Source organism: Tyto alba, unplaced genomic scaffold, assembly GCF_018691265.1.
Source record: "Tyto alba isolate M040663 unplaced genomic scaffold, T.alba_DEE_v4.0 Super-Scaffold_27, whole genome shotgun sequence".
In the NCBI taxonomy this organism is placed as follows: Eukaryota; Metazoa; Chordata; class Aves; order Strigiformes; family Tytonidae; genus Tyto; species Tyto alba.
The window spans coordinates 29,298,441-29,317,838 of record NW_024881301.1 but is presented as its reverse complement, the minus strand read 5'-3'; the positions used below and the strand labels follow the sequence as shown (position 1 = coordinate 29,317,838).

The 19,398-nt window shown below is 42.1% G+C and overlaps 1 protein-coding gene across 10 annotated transcripts in view; it reads left to right on the top strand.

Moving 5' to 3' along the window:
- The window catches only part of FHOD3 (formin homology 2 domain containing 3), a 415,762-nt gene that overhangs the window by 244,369 nt on the left and 151,995 nt on the right, over positions 1 to 19,398 (top strand). For all 10 annotated transcript variants that reach the window (XM_042797959.1, XM_042797958.1, XM_042797961.1 and 7 more), the window contains exon 6: positions 7,107 to 7,201. In XM_042797959.1, coding sequence (XP_042653893.1) covers positions 7,107 to 7,201 — 95 coding nt within the window. The remainder of the gene's footprint in view (positions 1 to 7,106; positions 7,202 to 19,398) is intronic.

The following is a 19,398-nucleotide window of genomic DNA, read 5'->3' as shown; positions in this document are numbered from 1 at the left end:
AATAATAATAATACGGATCTAAAGGTCTCTCCATTGTGCCAGAAATGTCAGAGTTATAAATCTCATCCAGTATTTCCTGTGGGCTTTTGTGGACGGTGGAAATTATTGCAAGGCTGCGCCATTTAAGAACCCAGTGTTAAGCATGGAGTTTTAGTGAACTAATTAAAATAATAAGCGTCAAAATACACATGTGCTGTCTCTTTAGAATTAAAATAACAGCAAAGGCATGTTTGTAGCTGCCAAGTAAAGAAAGGATTTCTGTTCCTCGGCGAGCTTGACCTTGATTTTTAAATCGGATGTGCTTTTAATGGCAAGTTACAGCATGCCACTGTTGTACCCACTCGGTTGTAACTACAGGCAGCAGTGACCATTGCAGGGCCCGGGTGTGCTGCAGAAAGCTGTACTGATGGCACGGGACGGCGGCGTGTCCAACCGTCCTGTGTCCAACCGTCCTGGTTTGTCTGCCCTTGCTCAGGGGTGACCTCTGGATGGCAGTTTCCCTTGAGCCTGTGATCCAGGGGAAAATTCTGGTTGTCACTTTTGTCACTCGTTTTCAATATGAAAAACCAGATGGGTTTTATAATATCTTTGTATATTGTGCCATTAACGTAGATGCAGGGGGAAGATCAAATTTGATCTAGAAACCTGTCGTCTCTGCAAAAGATCTGAACATTAAATAATACTTCAGGTTTCAAACTAGCATGCAGAAGTTTCCAAATACTTATGAGCTATTAAATTATTGCATAAGACGGAAAGCTAGACTTTAAATTGTGTCAGCTAGCATAAGAACTTCTGATTTACATTAGCAGCATAATATGTTTATATCTGTCCAGAACTGTCTTTGCAGTTTTAGTTTACAACATTTGTTCTGTGATGTGGTTTTTTTGTGAGAAAGTTCAGTTCTTGGTTAATGCAATTAATCCAAGTTCAGTACATGCTTAATATGTAAGTTCTGAAAATTAATTTCTTAGCATGTTTCAACCATGATGTGTGTGATAATGGAAAGAACAAATGAACAGGGGGTAAAGAGACAAGATTAAGAAAAGAGTCGTGATATAAAGAAACTTTGGTAAGAAAAAACATATTCGTGCATTTGTGGCCAGGAGTAAGATTGGTTTTATCTTCCCAGATGACATTACAGATATCTTCAACAGAAGTTAAAGAAGTGGGAATAGGTGTATAAACAGCAGATTTTGCACTGAAGCTAAAACCAACACATACGAATAGTAACAGAAGAAAAACAAACCAAACAAAACCCCAAACCTACAAATTTTATCTGGTTCCAGTCCTGTGGAATGAGTGTGAGTCACAAGGTTCGGCACAGTGCTGCTTTGTAAGATCATTTTCAGAAGCAGTGGAGAGCCAGGTCATCTATTTTATCTGATGTCACCTCTTAGAAGCAAGGATCTCTGCTGCAATTTTATTAATTTTCAAGTAGCTGGATGGTACAAAAGTTGTATTTAATAATGATTTCTCATCGGGGAAGACCCTATCCAATATCCTTGGATACTATGGAGACGATAAACTCTTTCCTGAGGGTGCGTGTGCAAGCACTGTGGGTGAGAATGTGCTACAAGCAAAAGTAGAAGCTCCTGACATTCACTGCGTTGGGGCTGAGCTGAGCTGGAGATTTTGTGTTCAGGGCAGTCCCACTTGGTAGCCGAGCTCTTGGCTCTCTCTAGTGAGGAAACACAGAGAAAGAATTTTGAATTAGTTGTTTTTTGGTTTGGTTTTTTTTTTTTTGTTTGTTTTTTTTTTTTTTTCAAAATTATCACCTAGTGCTTTGTAATAGTGTAATAGATAACTGTATTATCTTTCCCTCGTGGGATCCCTCACTTGACAGAGACTGAAATTTTACTCTTGATCAGAATGTTTATGTTTATGGAGTATGCCTTTTTGGTGCCCAAGAGGGCGTACATAAACTAATAATCTGTGTTCAAATGGAATGAAGGCAATCACACAGGCCCGTAATTGCTCATTGATGATGATAAGATTTTAACTATCAAGAAGAAGGATGACTTTTAGCAGCTGGTTCTTCCCTGTGTAGTTTCATCACAGCTCTGTCTGTCACTTGTGCTCCCCCACTGTTGTATACAGTGTGTCGCAGGCACCACGGCTGCTGGTTATGAAGTGCCTGATGAACTTGGGCCTGAAGCTTCCTCAGGAGCTGAAACCTGTGGCAACAGGGTCTGGGTTTGGCCTTACTTCACCCCGTACGTTTGCTTATTCTGATGGAAACAAGTGTAATCACAAGATGCATCCCTGTCGTAATTCTTGATGTGATGAATAGGGTTTTGACTCAGAGGAAACCGTAAGAAAATAGTCTTTCTGCTCATCCAGGGCTGCTGTTTTCTCTAAGTTAGTCTTCTGGTAAAATATGAAGCAGATAGAGCAGATCAGAGAGGCAGGTATGTGGGAAAGAAACAGCTTTGAAACTTTTGACACCTCTGGGTGGGAGAAGTAGACTTTTACTTAAAGTGACATTCGTCATCATGATGTTTTGTGCTAGAGTCTTTCCCCTTTGGTCCTGTTAACTTTATATAGGCAAGATCCCAGGAGAGTATCAGTGTCGATACTGTCAAGTTTTTAGAGGCTTTCTTAACCTCTTATTTCACAGAAATCTATGAAGTTTCTGGCTGGCCTGTCCTTTTCTAGCCTAAGCCTTTCCTAAGCAATCCAGCAATTTTCCACTTGAAAATAGCTATGGGTAAAGTCACACACCACTTTCACGTGAGATCAAGGGTTTGACAAGAGTAGTGGGAACAAAGAAATTACAAATTAAGTCTGCTCCGTATTTAAACCTCCTTCTCCCAGCCCCCTGTTGCACAATAGCAAGCTTTCCTAATGCAAGTAGGTTGTTGAGATACTTCCAAAAAGAATTCCAGTTAGCTGAGAGATGGGATTAAATGGATTAAATAGCCTCCTCATTTTTCAGTGAAAAAAAAAAAAAAAAAAAAGAGGAGTTTGGTTGAAGGCATGTACAAATGCGAATTAAAATGATTTTGGACTAGATTGGCCTTCGGAACAGCCTCAGATTGCCTTGCAAGTCAGCGTGCCCTTTCTCGGCGAGGCCCTGCGTGTTGGTGGCGGGTGTGCCTGCACGCCGACGTGCCTGCGCAGGCGGTGGGTGCACGGAGTCTGCACCGTGGCTGCAGCCCTGTCAGCAGGCTGGTGGTGAGCGAGGAGGCAGTCTGCCTGTTGGGTAGAAAAGCTGCAATGAATATAAAGCGGTGCCGAGTGCTCTCTGGCCGGTGGGTCTTCATTTGATGTAAAACTGGAGTGCCCTACTGTCCTGGGTTGAGTGAGTGGTGGAGTTTTTTGGTGGCAGGGGAGGGGGCTATCGGGGCGGCCCCCTGTGAGAAGCTTCTCGAAGCTCCCCCAGCTCCAAGCCAGCTCCACTTCTGTTTGGGAAATTGAGCCCATCAGCTGCGCCTCTGCGATAACGTATTTAAGAAGGGACGTGGTGAGGAGCAGTGGGACTGGTGAGGAGGAGTTGGGGCAGCTCCATGAACACCAAGGTCAGTGGAGGAACGGGGGAAGAAAGGAGGGGGGAGGTGTGCCGGAGCAGAGACCCCCCTGTATCCTGTGGGGAGACGGCAGGGCGGCCCCCCCTGCCACCCATGGAGATCTACAGTGGAGCAGACATTGATTTATGGCCTGTCATTCCTGCTCAGCTGATCAAGGTGCTGTGCCCGAAGAAGGCCGGGGTCTTGTGGGAAAAGGCAGCCCCGCTGCTGTAATTCAGCGCTGGGAGGATTGCAGCATGCGGGGGTGTCCCACGCCAGAGCAGCTCGGGAAGGGCTGCAGCCGTGGGAGGGAATCCAGTTGGAGAAAGTTAGTGACCCATGACAGAGCAGTGTGGGGAACGCTGCGGCTCGTGGGAGGGACTCATGTCGGAGAAAGTTTATGGAGGACTGTCTGCTGTGAGAGGGGGACCACGATGGAGCAGGGGGAACAAGTTCCGGACACTCCCCTCACCGAAGATGAAGGGAAGCAGCAGCACTGACTGCACCCCCCATTCCCTGCCCCTGCGCCACTGGGGGAGGAGGTAGAGATATGGGGAGCAGAGCTGAGCCCGGGAAGAAGGGAGGGGTGGGGGGAAGGTGTTCTCAAGATGTGGCAATGCTTCTCACTGTCTTACGCTGTTATGTGTTGTTGTTAGTGTCTGTAATAAATGTATGTTCTTTTTTTCTTCCCCTAACGAGTCTGCCTTTTGCTCGTGATCATAAAAGGGGGATTTTTCCCCATCCCAGTCCTATCTCGAACCCCAAGCCTGGCTCTCTGTCCCTTCTCATTGCCGGAGGGGAAGGGAGAGACAGCTGCTGCATTGTGGTTGGCTGCCAACCAGGCCCAAACCACGACACCTACTCATCCAGATCTGAGCCCTGGGAGAGCCCGAGAACCTCCTGTCCACCAGCCTGCTCCTACACTAGCATTTTTGGTGGCCTCTTCCATTTTGCTGCTATGTTGTGTGGTTACTACTAGCTGTTACTTTTTTTTCCTCAGCACAGACACTTGACGTGGTGTGAAAACCAACATTCTGTTTTTTTTAGGTGTTCTCATGGACTTTTCCTTAGTATTTGTAAGGCACCAGCTTTGTACAAAGTACATACAGATTCTCCCTAACTCACTGTTTCTCACAATGAAAGCTAATTTCTCCTCAACTCTGCCTATCATGTCTTGCTTTAGTTTTTCTGACACAGAAAGACAGGAAATAGCAATATGAAGCTCCATGCCAAGGCCCATAATTTCTGGAGTCATGTCTTATATGTGGACAGCAAACCTGTCTTCATCTTGGTTGTTTCACGGCGTCCTTTGTAATTCTTTGAAATCCTGTGAAATTTATTGGCGCCTTGTTCAAGAGACAGCAGTAGTATTTTTTTCTTGTGTTATTAATTTTTCATCTACATCCAAAAGACCCATTCTGTTGCTGGAAAGACAGGGATACTACCATATACTTAGGATAGAACTGATAATTAAAAAAAAAAAAAAAAAGTTGGTGAGCGGGGTTTGGGGGAGGCAAGATTCAAGATTAGTGGAAGCAGATGAAAATGGTCAGGAATCCCTAAAACTGATTTTTGGCTTCTTTCTAAGGTCTACTAATTTGCCTTAACCTACTGCTTTTATGAAGGGTCACATCTAAGAGACTGAAGACTAATGCATCTCAGAGCTCGCTTACACATCCAGTCTAACTGGTCTTAAATACAAGCAGTGGAGTAATTTTGTATTGTGTGCATCTTTTCCCTTTAAAAGCAGACTTCTTGCTGTCTTTGATTTCTATATTAATTTGGAAAGCATGCGGCAACAGTAAAATTTGTTTCACATTTGTTTCAAATTCAAATTAAATCCCTTCACCCCCAACCAAAGAATTTGCAAGAAAAAAAAAAAAAGGGGGGGGGGGGAGGGGGTTGGTGACCTTATCATGACTGGATCTCATCCTGATCAAGGGCCAAATCTTTTTAGCATTGAAAGGAAGTAAAAACAAGAATTAAGAAGTTTCTCTGATTACTGCTGGGATAGCAGTGTTCTCTCCTTTCCTCTACTTGCAAGGAAATACTTCAAAGCAGCCATTTATTCGGGCAGTGTAACTCTTATCTCTTTTTACTGACTGGCTTACATCTTTTATTTTACCTTAACACTTGGGCCTGTGTCCCTCCCACCTGATTTTATTCACCTGAGACACATGTCTTCAGAGGGTGGTGACTGATTGCTTCCTGGAGAGGAGGAGCAGGGACAGATGGGCATACCCCAGTGGCAATGCAGCCTGCCCAAGATACGAGTTATCTCCTTGCTGTAGCCCTCTTGCTCGCTTTTTCTTGGTCTTCATTGACCGTGTAAAGTGACTTTGCTTCTAGCTTGGTGTAACAGATTAGATAAGGAATGTAAGTACCTAAAATTAGTACCTCGGGTTTTTTTTTTTTTTTTTCAGTTGTAAGTCAACCAACTAGAGCAAAGGAAAAAAAGAGGAGGCAGTGTAAAAAATGAAAGTTAGCTGCTTAGCTGTAGAAGTACTTCAGGGCTTGACTGGCTTTGAAAATCCGCCCTCGAGGAGAACAGTGCTGCACTGTCCACGACCTGTGCAAAAGTTAGCAAACATTTGGAATGTGTTTGGAAGATTAATAACGTCATAATTTTCCTCACCTTGTGGGGTTTTTTCTTTTTTTCTCCCATAAAGCGATGTACGGGGGGCTCATCAGGTTGTATATTAGATAATTGAGTTGTTATGCCAACAGGCTGTGCTGAAAGGTGTTACATCAGTGATTTCTTTTTCATCCCAATGTGCTTTGATCTCCTGCTGTAAAGCAGAAGATCTAACAGTGGAAACTTTTGAAGATGATAGATGAATTTTGCTAATCCACTTTTCATAATCCGTACAAAAAACGTCTGTCCTTATCAGTCAGAAAAGATTTAATAGCTGTTGTCTCTATAAAGTCTCATATTACCAGGATTGCAAACTATGGAAGAAGTGTTATGAAATATTTTACTAGCGTGTTTTGAACTGTTGTTGTAAATGCTTTAGAATAAATGAATAAAGATGTTTCTTTGTTAACCGTGCTTTGTTTGTTGTATTTGCTCACTGAAATACAAAACTCATTTACAAGAGAGCACTGTGCAGTGTTGAGTATTTGCTGTCCTTATTGATGTTAATTGCCCTGCTTTAATTTCATATTATTGGAATTAACTGAAACAGTCAACTTAATCCAAATATACTATTTCCAAGCATTATAAGGTGCTGAAACAAATGGTAAAAGTCTTGGCTCGCAAGATGTAAAGCATTGTAGCTGATGAAACTGTCGTGACAGTAAGCGGTGTGTAGAATCCTTTTTGCAGATTTGGGGACAATAAAATGTGGCATATTCTAGAAAGAACAAGTGCCTGTGCTTGTCCCTGGATGAAATTCACACTTAGATCATCCAGATGAAGTCAGTAAAGTAACTGCACTTGCCCAGGATTTCATCCAGCACAATCTTCCCCAATATATCCTTTGTTAGTTGAGCTCCCCACATCTCTGGAAAACCCCAATTATAGAAAATTGCCAGCAGTGCTTAGGATTATAAAAAGTATTCACCAGGTCTGATTATATTTTCTCTTTTTCTTTACAATAGCTTTGGGCCAGATAATGCTCTATGTCGATGGCATGAATGGAGTAATAAATCATAATGAAACCATCCAATGGCTGTACACACTTATTGGGTCAAAGGTAAGATGCTCTCCAAAATTCTCATTTTATATGTTTTTGGTGTTCTTTAAATGCCTTTTATTTGTATTAAATATGCATTTAGGGTATAAACAGACTGTGTGTTAAGTTCTAAATGAGTACATAACATTGCATGGAAACCAGGGAACACTAAGCTGTTATTTCTTTTATCCTGTTTTTATACTCTTTTGTGCTGTGTTGGCACATACTCTGCTCTTAAAAGCAAAGACACCAAAGATGCCCTTATTACTGTCTGTGCTGTCATTGCAGTTGACCGTGGAGAAGATCTTTTAGTCTTTTGTGACATTCTTTGGAACCACTTTTTGGGGTGTTTTTTCTCCCTTTTCCATTCTATGGAAGCAAATCCTTTTCTACAGTTTCACCATTCTTCACTGCTCAACTTTGCTGAGCACTGGGGGGAGGACAATTCAGAGTGACTTCCTTTTTACAAGAGAATGAAATGGTTTGGTTGGAAGGGACCTTACAATGATCATCTAGTCCAACTGCCTGACCAATTGAGGGCTGACCAAAAGTTAAAGCATGTTATTAAGGTCATTGTCCAAAAGTCTCTTAAACACGGACAAAGATGGGGCATCACCCGCCAAAGCCTGTTCCAGTCTTTCACCACCCTTTCAGTAAAGAAATAGTTCCTAATGTGAAGTCATCTTGTGCCTCAAGTGCCCTAGAAGGCAAAGTCTGGTACCTGCCTACAGGGGATTCTTTGTTGGTCCCTACATCCAAGGAGGCAGAAGCTGAAGGCCAGAATATATGCCGCTTGGGTCGGTCTTCTCCAGTGGAGTAGTGATTTATGTAGTGCACAACCCAGTTGTAAGGCCATCTTTGCTGTAAGTTGAGAAGGAAGCAGAACACAAATTCTGCAGGCACACCATCCTGAAGGGCCGTAGGGTAGGTAAAACCACAAATTACACCATTCTCCAGTGTGCTGACCCTCCAACTTTCGGAAGTTATTAAGGTCTTCAGGGACTGCTGCTGCCCTTGCCATGTGGACCTCCTTGGGATAGATCTGTATGACATGATAGCCAGAACAGGGTATGTTGGCTTTTGTTAACAACCCAAAAGTTGCTGTAATTGGGGAAGTTGAATCCAGAGTTGGAATTACCAAGAAAATTCTAGGAATGTTTCCTCAAGTGGTTGAGTCTCAGAAAGTTGCTGTTGGATACCGTAGTGGCATAGAGATGCTGCTGCTCTCCCCTTTTCCCCTAATAGCTTTCATACACAAGGAGAAAAAAAGCTCAGCGTCCCAGGGGCCGTTTTTAGCAACTACAGAATTTTTTTGCAATGTGCAGGCTTCCCTGCTGCAGAGATTATCAAGTCAAAGAACAGATGCTGCAGTATGGAAAGAACTGATTTGTCTTGGGTTGACATACCTGTATTGGTAGATACGTAAAAGTAATATAATCATGGTTATCAAATCTCAGGCTTGCAGGGTATGGTTCCTGATTGGGAGAATATAAGGAGGAACTTTTCCCCCATGTAAAATGTTCTGCTGTTGTCTGGGTATTATGCTGGGCAATTTGCCCTCCTGAAACAGGGAATGTTAGCCACGGTTGGAAAAGCAGTGCAAGATGAGAGAGGAATTATTTTCTTGGTATAGATCCTAATTTTCTATGGAACAGATAAAAGAGACAAGCAAAAAAGAGAAAGAAAATTGACATGTCTGTGATTATTTTAGTTCTTTAACACACTTAATGGGAGTGGGAGAAACATGATGGCATTGCTACCTTGCAGATTAAATTCTGTCTAGATTTTCTTGACCAGAGTACTTCAGTTCTGGGGTCCTTAAGCTCCTTTCTCCCTCCCCCATCACTAGCCTGAGTGATTATCTCTGTGTCCTGGCTTGGTGCCTGCAGCTGAGGAATGCAGGCAATGCGCTTTGAATAGTTTGGTTTCAGGTAGCATCAAAGTTGCTTTTTCATTATTCTTTGACTGTCTTGGAAGGGATCTAAGTCCCTGTCTGTGTACCCGAAGTTAACCAAAGGTATGGCAGGCGTGCTGTCAGAATGTGGTGGGACAGCTGCTTTATGCACTTAAAGGTGGTTTTGACTTTCTGTGAAAAATGAACCCCTGGAATTTGCAACGCACCTACAATCTAATTTGCAGCCTTGCTATGCTGGTGCCTTCTCCACAGCAAAGGCGAGGGAAAATATGTTAACACTGCTGAACAAAAAAGCAATAGTGAAATTGCCAATTAAGTCTTGGGACAAATCCCTCTAATAGGATGCAGGAGGAATACAGCCATTCAGCTGCCACAGCTGTGGCGCATGGTTTCTTGCCTTCTCAAAAGTTCTGACCAGATTTAATATACTCAGCAGTGGAGGTTGTTGGATCTTTTCCATTATATTTTTGGGGAGGGGAGGGGGTGTTGGTTTTTTTTTTCGGTCAAATTCTGTAATGGTTTTGACCCTTCACTGCTACTTGCTCTGCCCTGTTTGCATAGGGCTGCTGGCTCTGTCACCCTTGCTCACTTGGGGTGGTGTATTACTGCATTTTCAGCAGAGGATCTTGGGGTCTGGCACACTCAGCGCTGCAACAGCTGTAATTTTGGTACCCAGCTCCAAGATCACTTTATGTACCTAGCAATACTTCTGTACAGGGATAGGGGAAGGGGGTGGGAAATTAAATTTTAAATTAGTGAGAAGATAAGACTATAAACAGTTTACTGAAAGCCCATCTGGATTGTTGCCATTATATTCCTTACTGTTGCTAGTTCCGCTGCAGTTTTACCCCTCTGAGCATCAGTGGCTGCTTATGTAGATGGATTATCAGAAGTTGCTGATAATTTTAGCACTGTTGTCTAACTTTGCTCTGGATATAGTTACTAGGGAAATGGTTAAAATTCCAACAGTGTGACTGTGCTGATGCTGCTGCCCGTTTGCTGGGTAAGAGGCATCAGTGGTGTCAGGGTGAGGAACTGAAAAGCAGGAAGAAAGATAATCTTAGGCAACTCATTTGTTAGTGGGCAGAAAGATCCTTCTGTTTCAGGTTGGTATTATATAGGCATTAGACGAGAGTTTTGAAGTTAGCAATACCCTTCTTTCTGCCATGTTATTTAAAGAGAAGAGCATTATCAGCACATCCCAGACTCCTAGGGCCACGGCTGGTCCTTTGCAAGGGACATCCAACCACCTGTGACCACAGCAGTGTGTGCCACTGGCCTTCCACAGGCTGGCCGTAGACTGCTTTCAAATCATCAATGGCTAATACATCCCTGGCATAAAACATCTACAGCATAATCCCCATTTAAATGTACATCAGTACTATTTCATCATTAGTTATATAGGCAGCAATTCATCCGTCTTTCCCTGTTTATCAAAGCATTCAAGTATGTACTTAATTATAGGTATATGATTACATGCTGTTGGCTTCCAGAGAACTTTAATACATAACTGAGATCAGCAGTGTACTGCTGTAGGAATGCAAAAGAGGGCTATAGCAGGGCCAAGGCTCTGACCATTTTATATAAGATAGAGAGTATGTAAATAGGAAATATCTGTGTCGACCAAGTTTTCTTCTGGCATTCATTGGTCGCAAGGTAGTTTGCTTTTTGAAAGACAAAACTAGGAGTCAGTGAATGTTAGTTAACAGTGCTTTCAGAATTGCTCCTTCATTCTTACTTTTTTAATTCAAAGTGGATAAACAAACCTGTCAAGGATGTGTTCTCTTAACTGGCCACACACCGTAACACATGTGTTTCAACCTCACAGCATCTGGGAGATGATATTTCACCGCTTTCTCAGTGTTTCTGCCAGCTGTATGTTGCCGCTGCTGAAGTTGAAACTTTATGCATTGTATTGCAAGTTCTATTTAGCCTGGTTGTAAAGGGGCCTGAGGCATTTGTTCCTGCTGGCAGCTGGCTCCACAGAGCCCCGTGGAGCTTTTACAGTGGATCACCTGCAGGTAGAGCCTCAGTTTGGTGATGGGAAGGGCTGTTGGAAAATTTCTCTTACGCCAAACAAGGGATACCAGGTTAAAGACATATATGCACTAAGCCATTTTAAGTCCTTATAATGAATTTTTCATCTGTTAGCATATATGAGGTAATATATATATTATCTTTCATATGCGTTGGTATTCACTCTGACCTGGTCATAGAAACTGTATCAGTGCCTTACCCTCTCCAGGACAAGCTACCGAGCGTTTACAAGTACATTTCTGACATCTTGGAAAAACCCCAGGTGTTTATATCTTCCGCTAGAGAAGCAAGTGTTCCTTTGCATCACAAATCCACAGGCTTTTGCCATTCCACCTTGATCTTCAAAGGCATGTCTAAGGCATTACGTGGTCCAAAACCTGAGTCTGGTTTCACCTTTTCTTTCCCTTTATTTCTGACTGCTACTGATAATGATTCTTTTTTCTCATTTGATGATCCAGGCTGTTCTAATTTCCCCCAGGGGAGATAAAGCCCCTTTTTGGCATTGTTTTCAGTGGAAAGTAATCCATTTTCAAAGTGGTGCTGGGTAACCTCAGAAGACAGAGTGGAATGCTAGGCCCAGGCTGATACAACAAGGTTGATTAAAGATTCCTATCTCACATCTTGTTTTAATTTTTTTTTCTGCTTTGCTTCTGTCTAGGTCCTACATCACAAGGTTAAATACGAACTTTAACTAGCAAGTTGTTCCCTGTGCCTTGTGTGAATCTTTTGCTTCCCTTGTTGTTGAAGCAATGACTTTCTGAATATTTTAAAATGTAGTTCAATCCAAAAGAAGAAACAAAATTATTTCAAAGCAAAAGGAAAAAAAACCCACAACATTCAAACAGAATGTAGTCGTGGTGGGTGAATCTCTTGATTTCAAAAGGACAGTCCAGTAGGGTTGCTTTTCCTGCATGGTGCCAGTGACGTGCTAAAATATGCACACGGTTGGTAAGTCACTTCATAAGAATTTTGAGAGAAATAATATTCTTAATAACAAAAAGCACTAAAATTGTTTTACAAGTGAATAATGTAAAGTATGCAGAGGTGAATACTCAGTTTAAGAACTTAATTAAATCAATCTCCGTTCTACAAGTCGTTTATGCCTGTGCTCATCTGAAGTCATAAACAGAGCAGAGAATACCACATAACATAAATTTGTGCTTTTCTTTTCCTCAGGAAATTTCTTGCCAAATCTTATGCCAAGGGATGTTTAAGTGGGTCTACAAATATATACGGAAAACTGGTTTGTAGTCGTGGAGAAAGTTACAAATGTAAGGTGCTTAAAAGATCTGACTAGGACTAAAATAGTAGCATTAGTAGTAATAAAGCCCAAAGCATGTTGAATTAAATCACCACCAAAACCGTATGGTATACTCTCTTGTTGAGGGTCTTGGAAATACAGTGTGTTTGCATCTCATTAATTTTTCTGGTGATATACTTTGAAAATTATTGTGTGTAAGGATGACCTGTTCTGAGTCAACATTGCATGGATAATGAGAATGAATACACGTAGGAATATGCCTGATCTTTGTGAGCAGGAGGGTGTGCTGTAGAACTGTCTTGTGCTTTATTCTTAACGTGTGTGGAAGGTGACCTGGAAAAGCTGGCCAGCTGAAAGAATTAAGCGTGCAGGGAAAATAATACAGCTTGGGGACCAACTGTGATTAATTTCACATGCTGTCTCCTTCCCAACCTGTTGCATTGATGGTTAACAAAGTCTCTTGCAGCCTCTGACATGTGAGACCCCGTGTACAGTGCACAGGCTGTGTAGATCAAATCGTTTCTCTTCCCTCCAGCCAAAACTCTGATAAGCCTGCGGTTTCATTCTGTTTTCAGGTCTAGCCCAAGCAGAAATGTCAGTTGGGTGTCAGCCTTACAGGCTTTCAGGCTCCTTTGCTTCCTGGGAGGGTTCAGAGCAGAGCTGAGATCTCCCCTCGAGCCCGAAAATCGGGGCGGTGTCACCCGTGAGCTGCCCTGCGCTTGAGAGCTTGGGCTGGGGTGAGCAGGTACAGCTGCTTTGAGTTCAGTGAAACTTTCATGCCATCTTAGCAGCTGGCTCTTAAACTTAATCCGCTATGCATTTGGCCAGTGAACTGTTATTATGAAAATAGGTATGTGAGGGAGAAGCAAAGCCCTGGATTTATAGGAACTTTTCCTACTTCCTGCTGCTCAAGGGCTTGAGCCAACGGTCATCCAGGTCAGCAGAGAGCTTCCCTCCTCTTTTACTTAAACTGTAACAGCACTGTTGCATGAATGGAGTTTATTTTGAATTGTATTTAATTAGTGCTTTGAAGATAAGGATCAGGATGTTGCAATAAACTTGGAATAGGATATGCCAGCCAGTGCAGACTGCATTATGCACTCACTTTGGTCTGTCCAACTCAGCAGACAGACTGCTACAAGTGCTGCTGCTCTTTACCAACCACATTTGTAGGGGGGTTTCAAAGTTATTCCACCAAACATGAGAGTTTGCAGTAGCCCAGTCCTGCAGCAATAACCATTCCTATAGCTTGGTCTGTTTCATTCAGGTCTGAGTATTGTGAAGGGATAAATACCCATTTTTCTGTGTTCAGAATGAACTCTTGTAGATTAAGGCGATCCTAGAAAACACCCAGTTCCCCCACATCATATCAGAGATCTGATTTCAACTCGTTTGAAGTGGAGAATGAGAAAATGTAATGATTAACTGCCAACAACGTGGCAAATGTTCAGGCCCAACTTTTCACACAGTTCCATCTGTTCAAATCTGTATGAGAAAATGTCCTGTTAGCGATGAGTGAAATATGTCCAAATATTTCCAGAAAATACTGTGCATCTATGCAGATGTACAGATTTCTTGTTGTAAAGGAAAGGCATGAATTCTGCTAGCTGCTAGTGATTTCTAACAAGCATTACGTCCAGCATTCCTGTGAAAGGAGAGGGTGCTGTTGGAAGGTTTGTATTGAGGTATGAGAGTAAGGAAAATGGAACCTACTTTTCCCAGCATGCTCGAAGCCACCAGTGTGAAAGGTCTTTTACTATAAAAGCAATTGCCTGAACAAGAAAAATAGAACATTTTCAACCATAAGTTGTCAGATGGAAAAGAGTGAAGAAATATGAAACAGGTGCTCCAAGGATGAAAAGTAACTGGTTGTAATCTGAGATTATAGTGCACACCTAAGATTTTTACGCATATCTAAATACAGAAACCAACTTGGCCGATATAAAACACGTTGCAGTCATTATGCTAAAACTTTTCAGATAGCTAAATTACCACTTTGCAAGGTAGAAATATCATTAATCCTAAATCAGGAGTTTAGTAAGCTGCATTTTAAGGAGTGTTTTAAAATTAAAAATAAGCGGTTATGTCTGAACCTTTTCTGGAAGCACTGTTTCATTAACTCAGATGCATAATGCTTCAGTTTGCAGGGTTGCCTGTTCCCTGTTGTCTGTTACTCTTAGGTGATACAGGGGAGTATATTTTTTGGCAGTAGCTACAGTACTTGGTGGAGGGCATGTGGGCTCTTCGTTTTGATGAAGAGAAGGGAAAGCTCTTCTGGTACATAGTTACTGAAATGCCAGCACACTCAAATTTGTTAACTCAGATCTTCAGTGAGGGTCAAGCAATGTAGTTTATTAATCTATTTAACAGTTAAAATAAGTGTTTTTGAAAAGTCCAGGTAATGCTTCACAATGTAGTGCCTCCTCTGAATTTCCTCATTTTTTTTGTGTGTTGTTTTTTTTTTTTTTTATCATAATAATTTCCTTTTGATCTGGTTCACTCAGTCGTGTTGATGTCCAGTTACATGAAGTTTTTAGCACTGTCACAGAACTAGGATGCAGCATGCACAGGTAAGTGCCTTTTCACTCAGGCACCTATGTGTGGCCTTAAGTGTAGGTGGGAAGCCACTTGGCAATCCTTCCTTGCACCCATGATCCACGTTCTCCAAGACTTAGACTTTTTGCTGCCAAACCCAACAGCTTCTAACACTGGAAGAAGATTCTGGAAATCATTTTCAGTCTGATATGACTGCGTGCATTATCAAATATTGCTCTATGTTAAACTGCCCATTGTGCCAGTCTATTGTGCCATTGGATAACTGATTCTGATTTATATATTTGCACTCATCAGTAAATGGGTATCAAAAATCCAAGTTGTAGGCTCGTGGCAGTAGCAAATATCCTTTGTACTCCGTCCTTGTATCCCCATTTCAGCGAGCCACTGGGCAAGTTCCCTCCAGGTGCGATCAGCAGATGTACTTTTATGCAAAGAGGCCTTGAATCATGGATGGTGGGGCCAGCGTCTGTGCCATGTGTGGTAAATGAGATAGATCAGTATGAAAAATAAGAAAATGCACCATAGTGAATTGGTATGTTTCCAGAAAGTGTCAAGTATAGGTACCTCACCTGTACTTATTGCCAAGTTGTGATATTGTTCCTCTTTCCTCTGCATAGTGAGACCAGTATAAGAAATAAACCTGTCATCCAGATCTTCTTGAGGCTTAATTAAGTGTCCTGGGTTTTAGACAGAGATTTTGGTTGTTCTGCCAGCAGAAAGCACGGCAGCATGTGCGTGTGCTGAGGTGACTCCTGCAGTTCTGTAGGAAGAAAGGAGGTGGTCAGCCTTTTGCATTCTTCAGCGTGTATTAATGTTCTGGGGGTTTATGACCGTTAAAGGGCATTATGGTTAATTTTTACTTACTCCCTCAGATTTAAGGAATGTATGTATTCTTTCCTTATCTTAACAGAGATTTGGGCTTACCTTACATATTTATCACAATACCCTATGATATTCATTCAGTGACAAGCATAGTTTAATCAATTTATAGGATATGGCTAGGATGCTTTTGTTAATGGCTTCATTTTTCTCACTTTTTGTAGTAAACTTTTAGAGGCTCAGACTTTGTTAACAAGTTGCTTTTTTCTCTCACCTTTATTGTGATGATTATTGAATTGATATTAAAGATTTTTGAGAAGAACCGCGCTGGTGGTGTGGATCCTATTCACAGGATTTTGCAGAAATACAAGTACAGTTTGTGAGGAAACAACAGCAGAAATTCCGCACAAATTATGTTCAAATTTTTGACTGTGCAAGGATATCTTGCTCCTCTAAAAGTATGAATTGAATCGGCTGTGTACTTTCTGTCTGCTGACGTGAGGCATATAGGATCCATCTTTTTTTCTGCAGAGTGGTGCTGCTTAATCTTCTCTCTCAATGTTTTTTCTGAATGTCCTGTCTTTTGGGGAACTCCTGGAGACAGAAACTGAATTAGTCAATACTGCATTGCCTTTATTTTTCTTCTTAAATTCGTCTTAATTTTCCTCTTAAATTAGTCTCTGTCCTGGTTACTATATATATAGTGCAATAGTGGAATCCTGCCTGCAGAAAAGAAAGTGGTATCCAACATTTTTCGCAGTGTCATGTAAACCAGATCTGAGACAGTTCAGCCAGCACAGCAGTTAATATCCTAGTGTTTTGCTTGTAGCTTAGCCTGGAAGAATGGCCCAGCTAGAGAGGGAGTCCATACGTTGGGAGACTCAGGCTGAATCCAGCTTTCAGGCACATTCTTGAATCAGTTTCCAAATCCCTTTGTGCCCTGGTCCCTCATCTGGAAAATTGGTATTTGGATTTTAGAGCCCTGGGGGAAGAACATGAGGGAGTGGAAGGATAGATTATATGTGTTGAAGACAGATACGTACATGAAAGTTGAACCTAATACTAATTGTTACCATATCTGTCCTTCTGGCATCACTCAAAAATGCTTGTCATTCCTTTATTTAGATATAGTTGTTCTTTAAAGCAACAGCTACTAGCTGAAGGTACTTGGATAACAGTAAAAAATATGCTGTATCAAAAATGGAAACCACCGAGACACAGATGATGGCTTTATATATTCGTCATGTAGTGCACTCCAAGGAACCTCTGAGTTGCAACCAGCTCAGGTCCCTCACCAGGTTATTGCCCTAGGACTCATCGTGGTTACCTCATTGGTTTTATGTTGGTCTCTGCAGTTACAGGACTAGTCCTTAGGAAGGAAGATGTCTGGTAAAACACATGGACTTTTCATACAATCAAGATCACAAGAAATGCTCTCTGATACGTTTTCCTTCTTCTTTTTTCCGGTTTTGTAGTAGTAGTTTATATCATATAAAGTCTCCCCAGAATAATTTCTAGTGTACCAGCAGGTTCTCTAGCTGGCTCCCATAATACACTGAAATGAGTCTTATTTGGACATGCTGTGTACTCTCTTGCCATATTTTGACCCTCTTTGATCACAGCAATTGAACAAGGGGGGTAGATGCTGCCTGGTTTGCCCCTCTCTATCTCTCTACTACTTTCCTTTTTGAGGACCACATTAAAGTAAAACAAGAACAGGGTGCTCAGTATGAAAAGTACTGTTAATACTATAGCCAGCATGGACTTTTTTTAGATTGGTCCCTTTTATTTTTTAATTTCCTCTTCTTATTGAGAGAGACAGAACTATAGCAAATGTATGCTTTGTCTATTTTGTTTCCAGCAGCATGTAGCTGCTTCCTTCTTTAGTAATAAAATTAAAGCATCCTTTCATAGGCCTTTTTTTTTTTTTCTCCAATGCACTTTAAATTTCACTGTGTGGCTGTCTAAGCATCTCATTGTTATGATTTTAGTGGGAAACCTTGCGAACTTGCAGTTTGAATTCTTCCCCAGTTGAGCTTTGCATATGACAGCCTTTCTTGCAGAATCTAAATGGAAAGAGTAAAATGGGCCAAGAGACCCCCGCGGGTGTTAAAGTATGGAATTGCCTCAGAGTTGTTAGTCCCATGTGCACCGAGTTTCTGTCCGCCCTGTTCCTTTAAACAGAGAGGACAGAATTCCACTTCATATTTTTTTCTCCTCTGTGTCGCTGTGGCTCGCTGTGGTTTGCAGTGCTCTGTGCTCAGGTCACTGCTTCTGTTTGTCTTCCTGACTGCAGCCTAGCTTCCCCGTACACACGCTTTCCTCATGTTTGATGTCTGTCGGGCCGCCCTTCCACGCACAGGGGAGCTGCAGAGGCCCCTGTGCTAAGAATCCTGCATGGCTCTAGGGGGAAAGATGTGATAGACCACCTGGAGGTGGGTTTGCTTCCAGATCTGCCCTGCCTGGTGATTTGCTGGGGCGGACGTCTGTACTAGATGTGGATCTGATAGTGAGATTTGTGCCAAATTTGCTTAGAATCACGGTACCCTTCAACTTCCATCGCTGGCCTGTATGATGTGTCCCTTCTCGTTTCCTTGTCATCCCCTTCTGATACGGAGGTGCAACGTGAATTCCCGAGTTTGGTTTCTGACCATGGAAAACCTACGTTCAAAGCAGAGCATCAGGCAGAAGCTGTCAGTTCGCTAAGCAGAAATTGCAGTACCTGCCAAAGAGGATAACCTTGCTGTTTAGCCGGGTGGGTTTTATATAGAACAGCAAATGCTCAGAGGGTGTCCCAAGGCGTTGGGCCATGGGTGCGATCTGAAAACTGAGCACAAGATTTTCCTGATGTCGTCACTTGATGTAGTAACACTGCAATTACTCATTATGGGGATTGTGTTGTTTTGCATTTCTTCCCATTTGCTCAGAAGGGTGGGTTACAGTTATTCATCATCTTTGGCTAAACCGACACGATGTTATGTGGAACAGATGGACATCACCAGACTGCATTTACCTACAGGTCATTAGCACGACACGTTTTGACAGGTCTGAATAGTCCAATCCCCATCCGCACCAGTTACGAGACTAGAGATGTTAAAGAACTGACAGCATCCTACCATTTCATTTATCCTTTAGTTCTAGAACAAAAATGAAACCTAAAAAAGCATCCTTCCCATTACCTCCCCTTTCAGAGGGTTGCCTTCTAAAGTTTTTGCAGTAGGTTGCCATTCCTCATGGAAGGGAATTGCGGTTTGAAAGAAGTAAAGAAATATATTTCACTCATCAGAGCTCCAGGAGATTTTAGACTTAACCCTTTCCTTTGAGACCATGCTATTAATTTTTGTGTCTGATTTAATTATAAATCCTACTTTGTCCATAAAAACAGTTTGCTTAAATGTCCTGTATCTTTAGAACCAAATGAAAATGAAAATTTGGAAATTTTTAGGGTAGGTATTAATACCTCCTGCCTCCATCTGAGGTTCCTGCTTTCCTGCATGGATATGGATGCATGCAGATGAACACTGGCACACCTGCATTTATTTTCTCTGACTGCTCTGGAGAAGCAGCAGCATCAGTTGTAGCCACCACATGCCTGCAACAAGTAAAGATCAAAGAAAGGAGACCAGACAG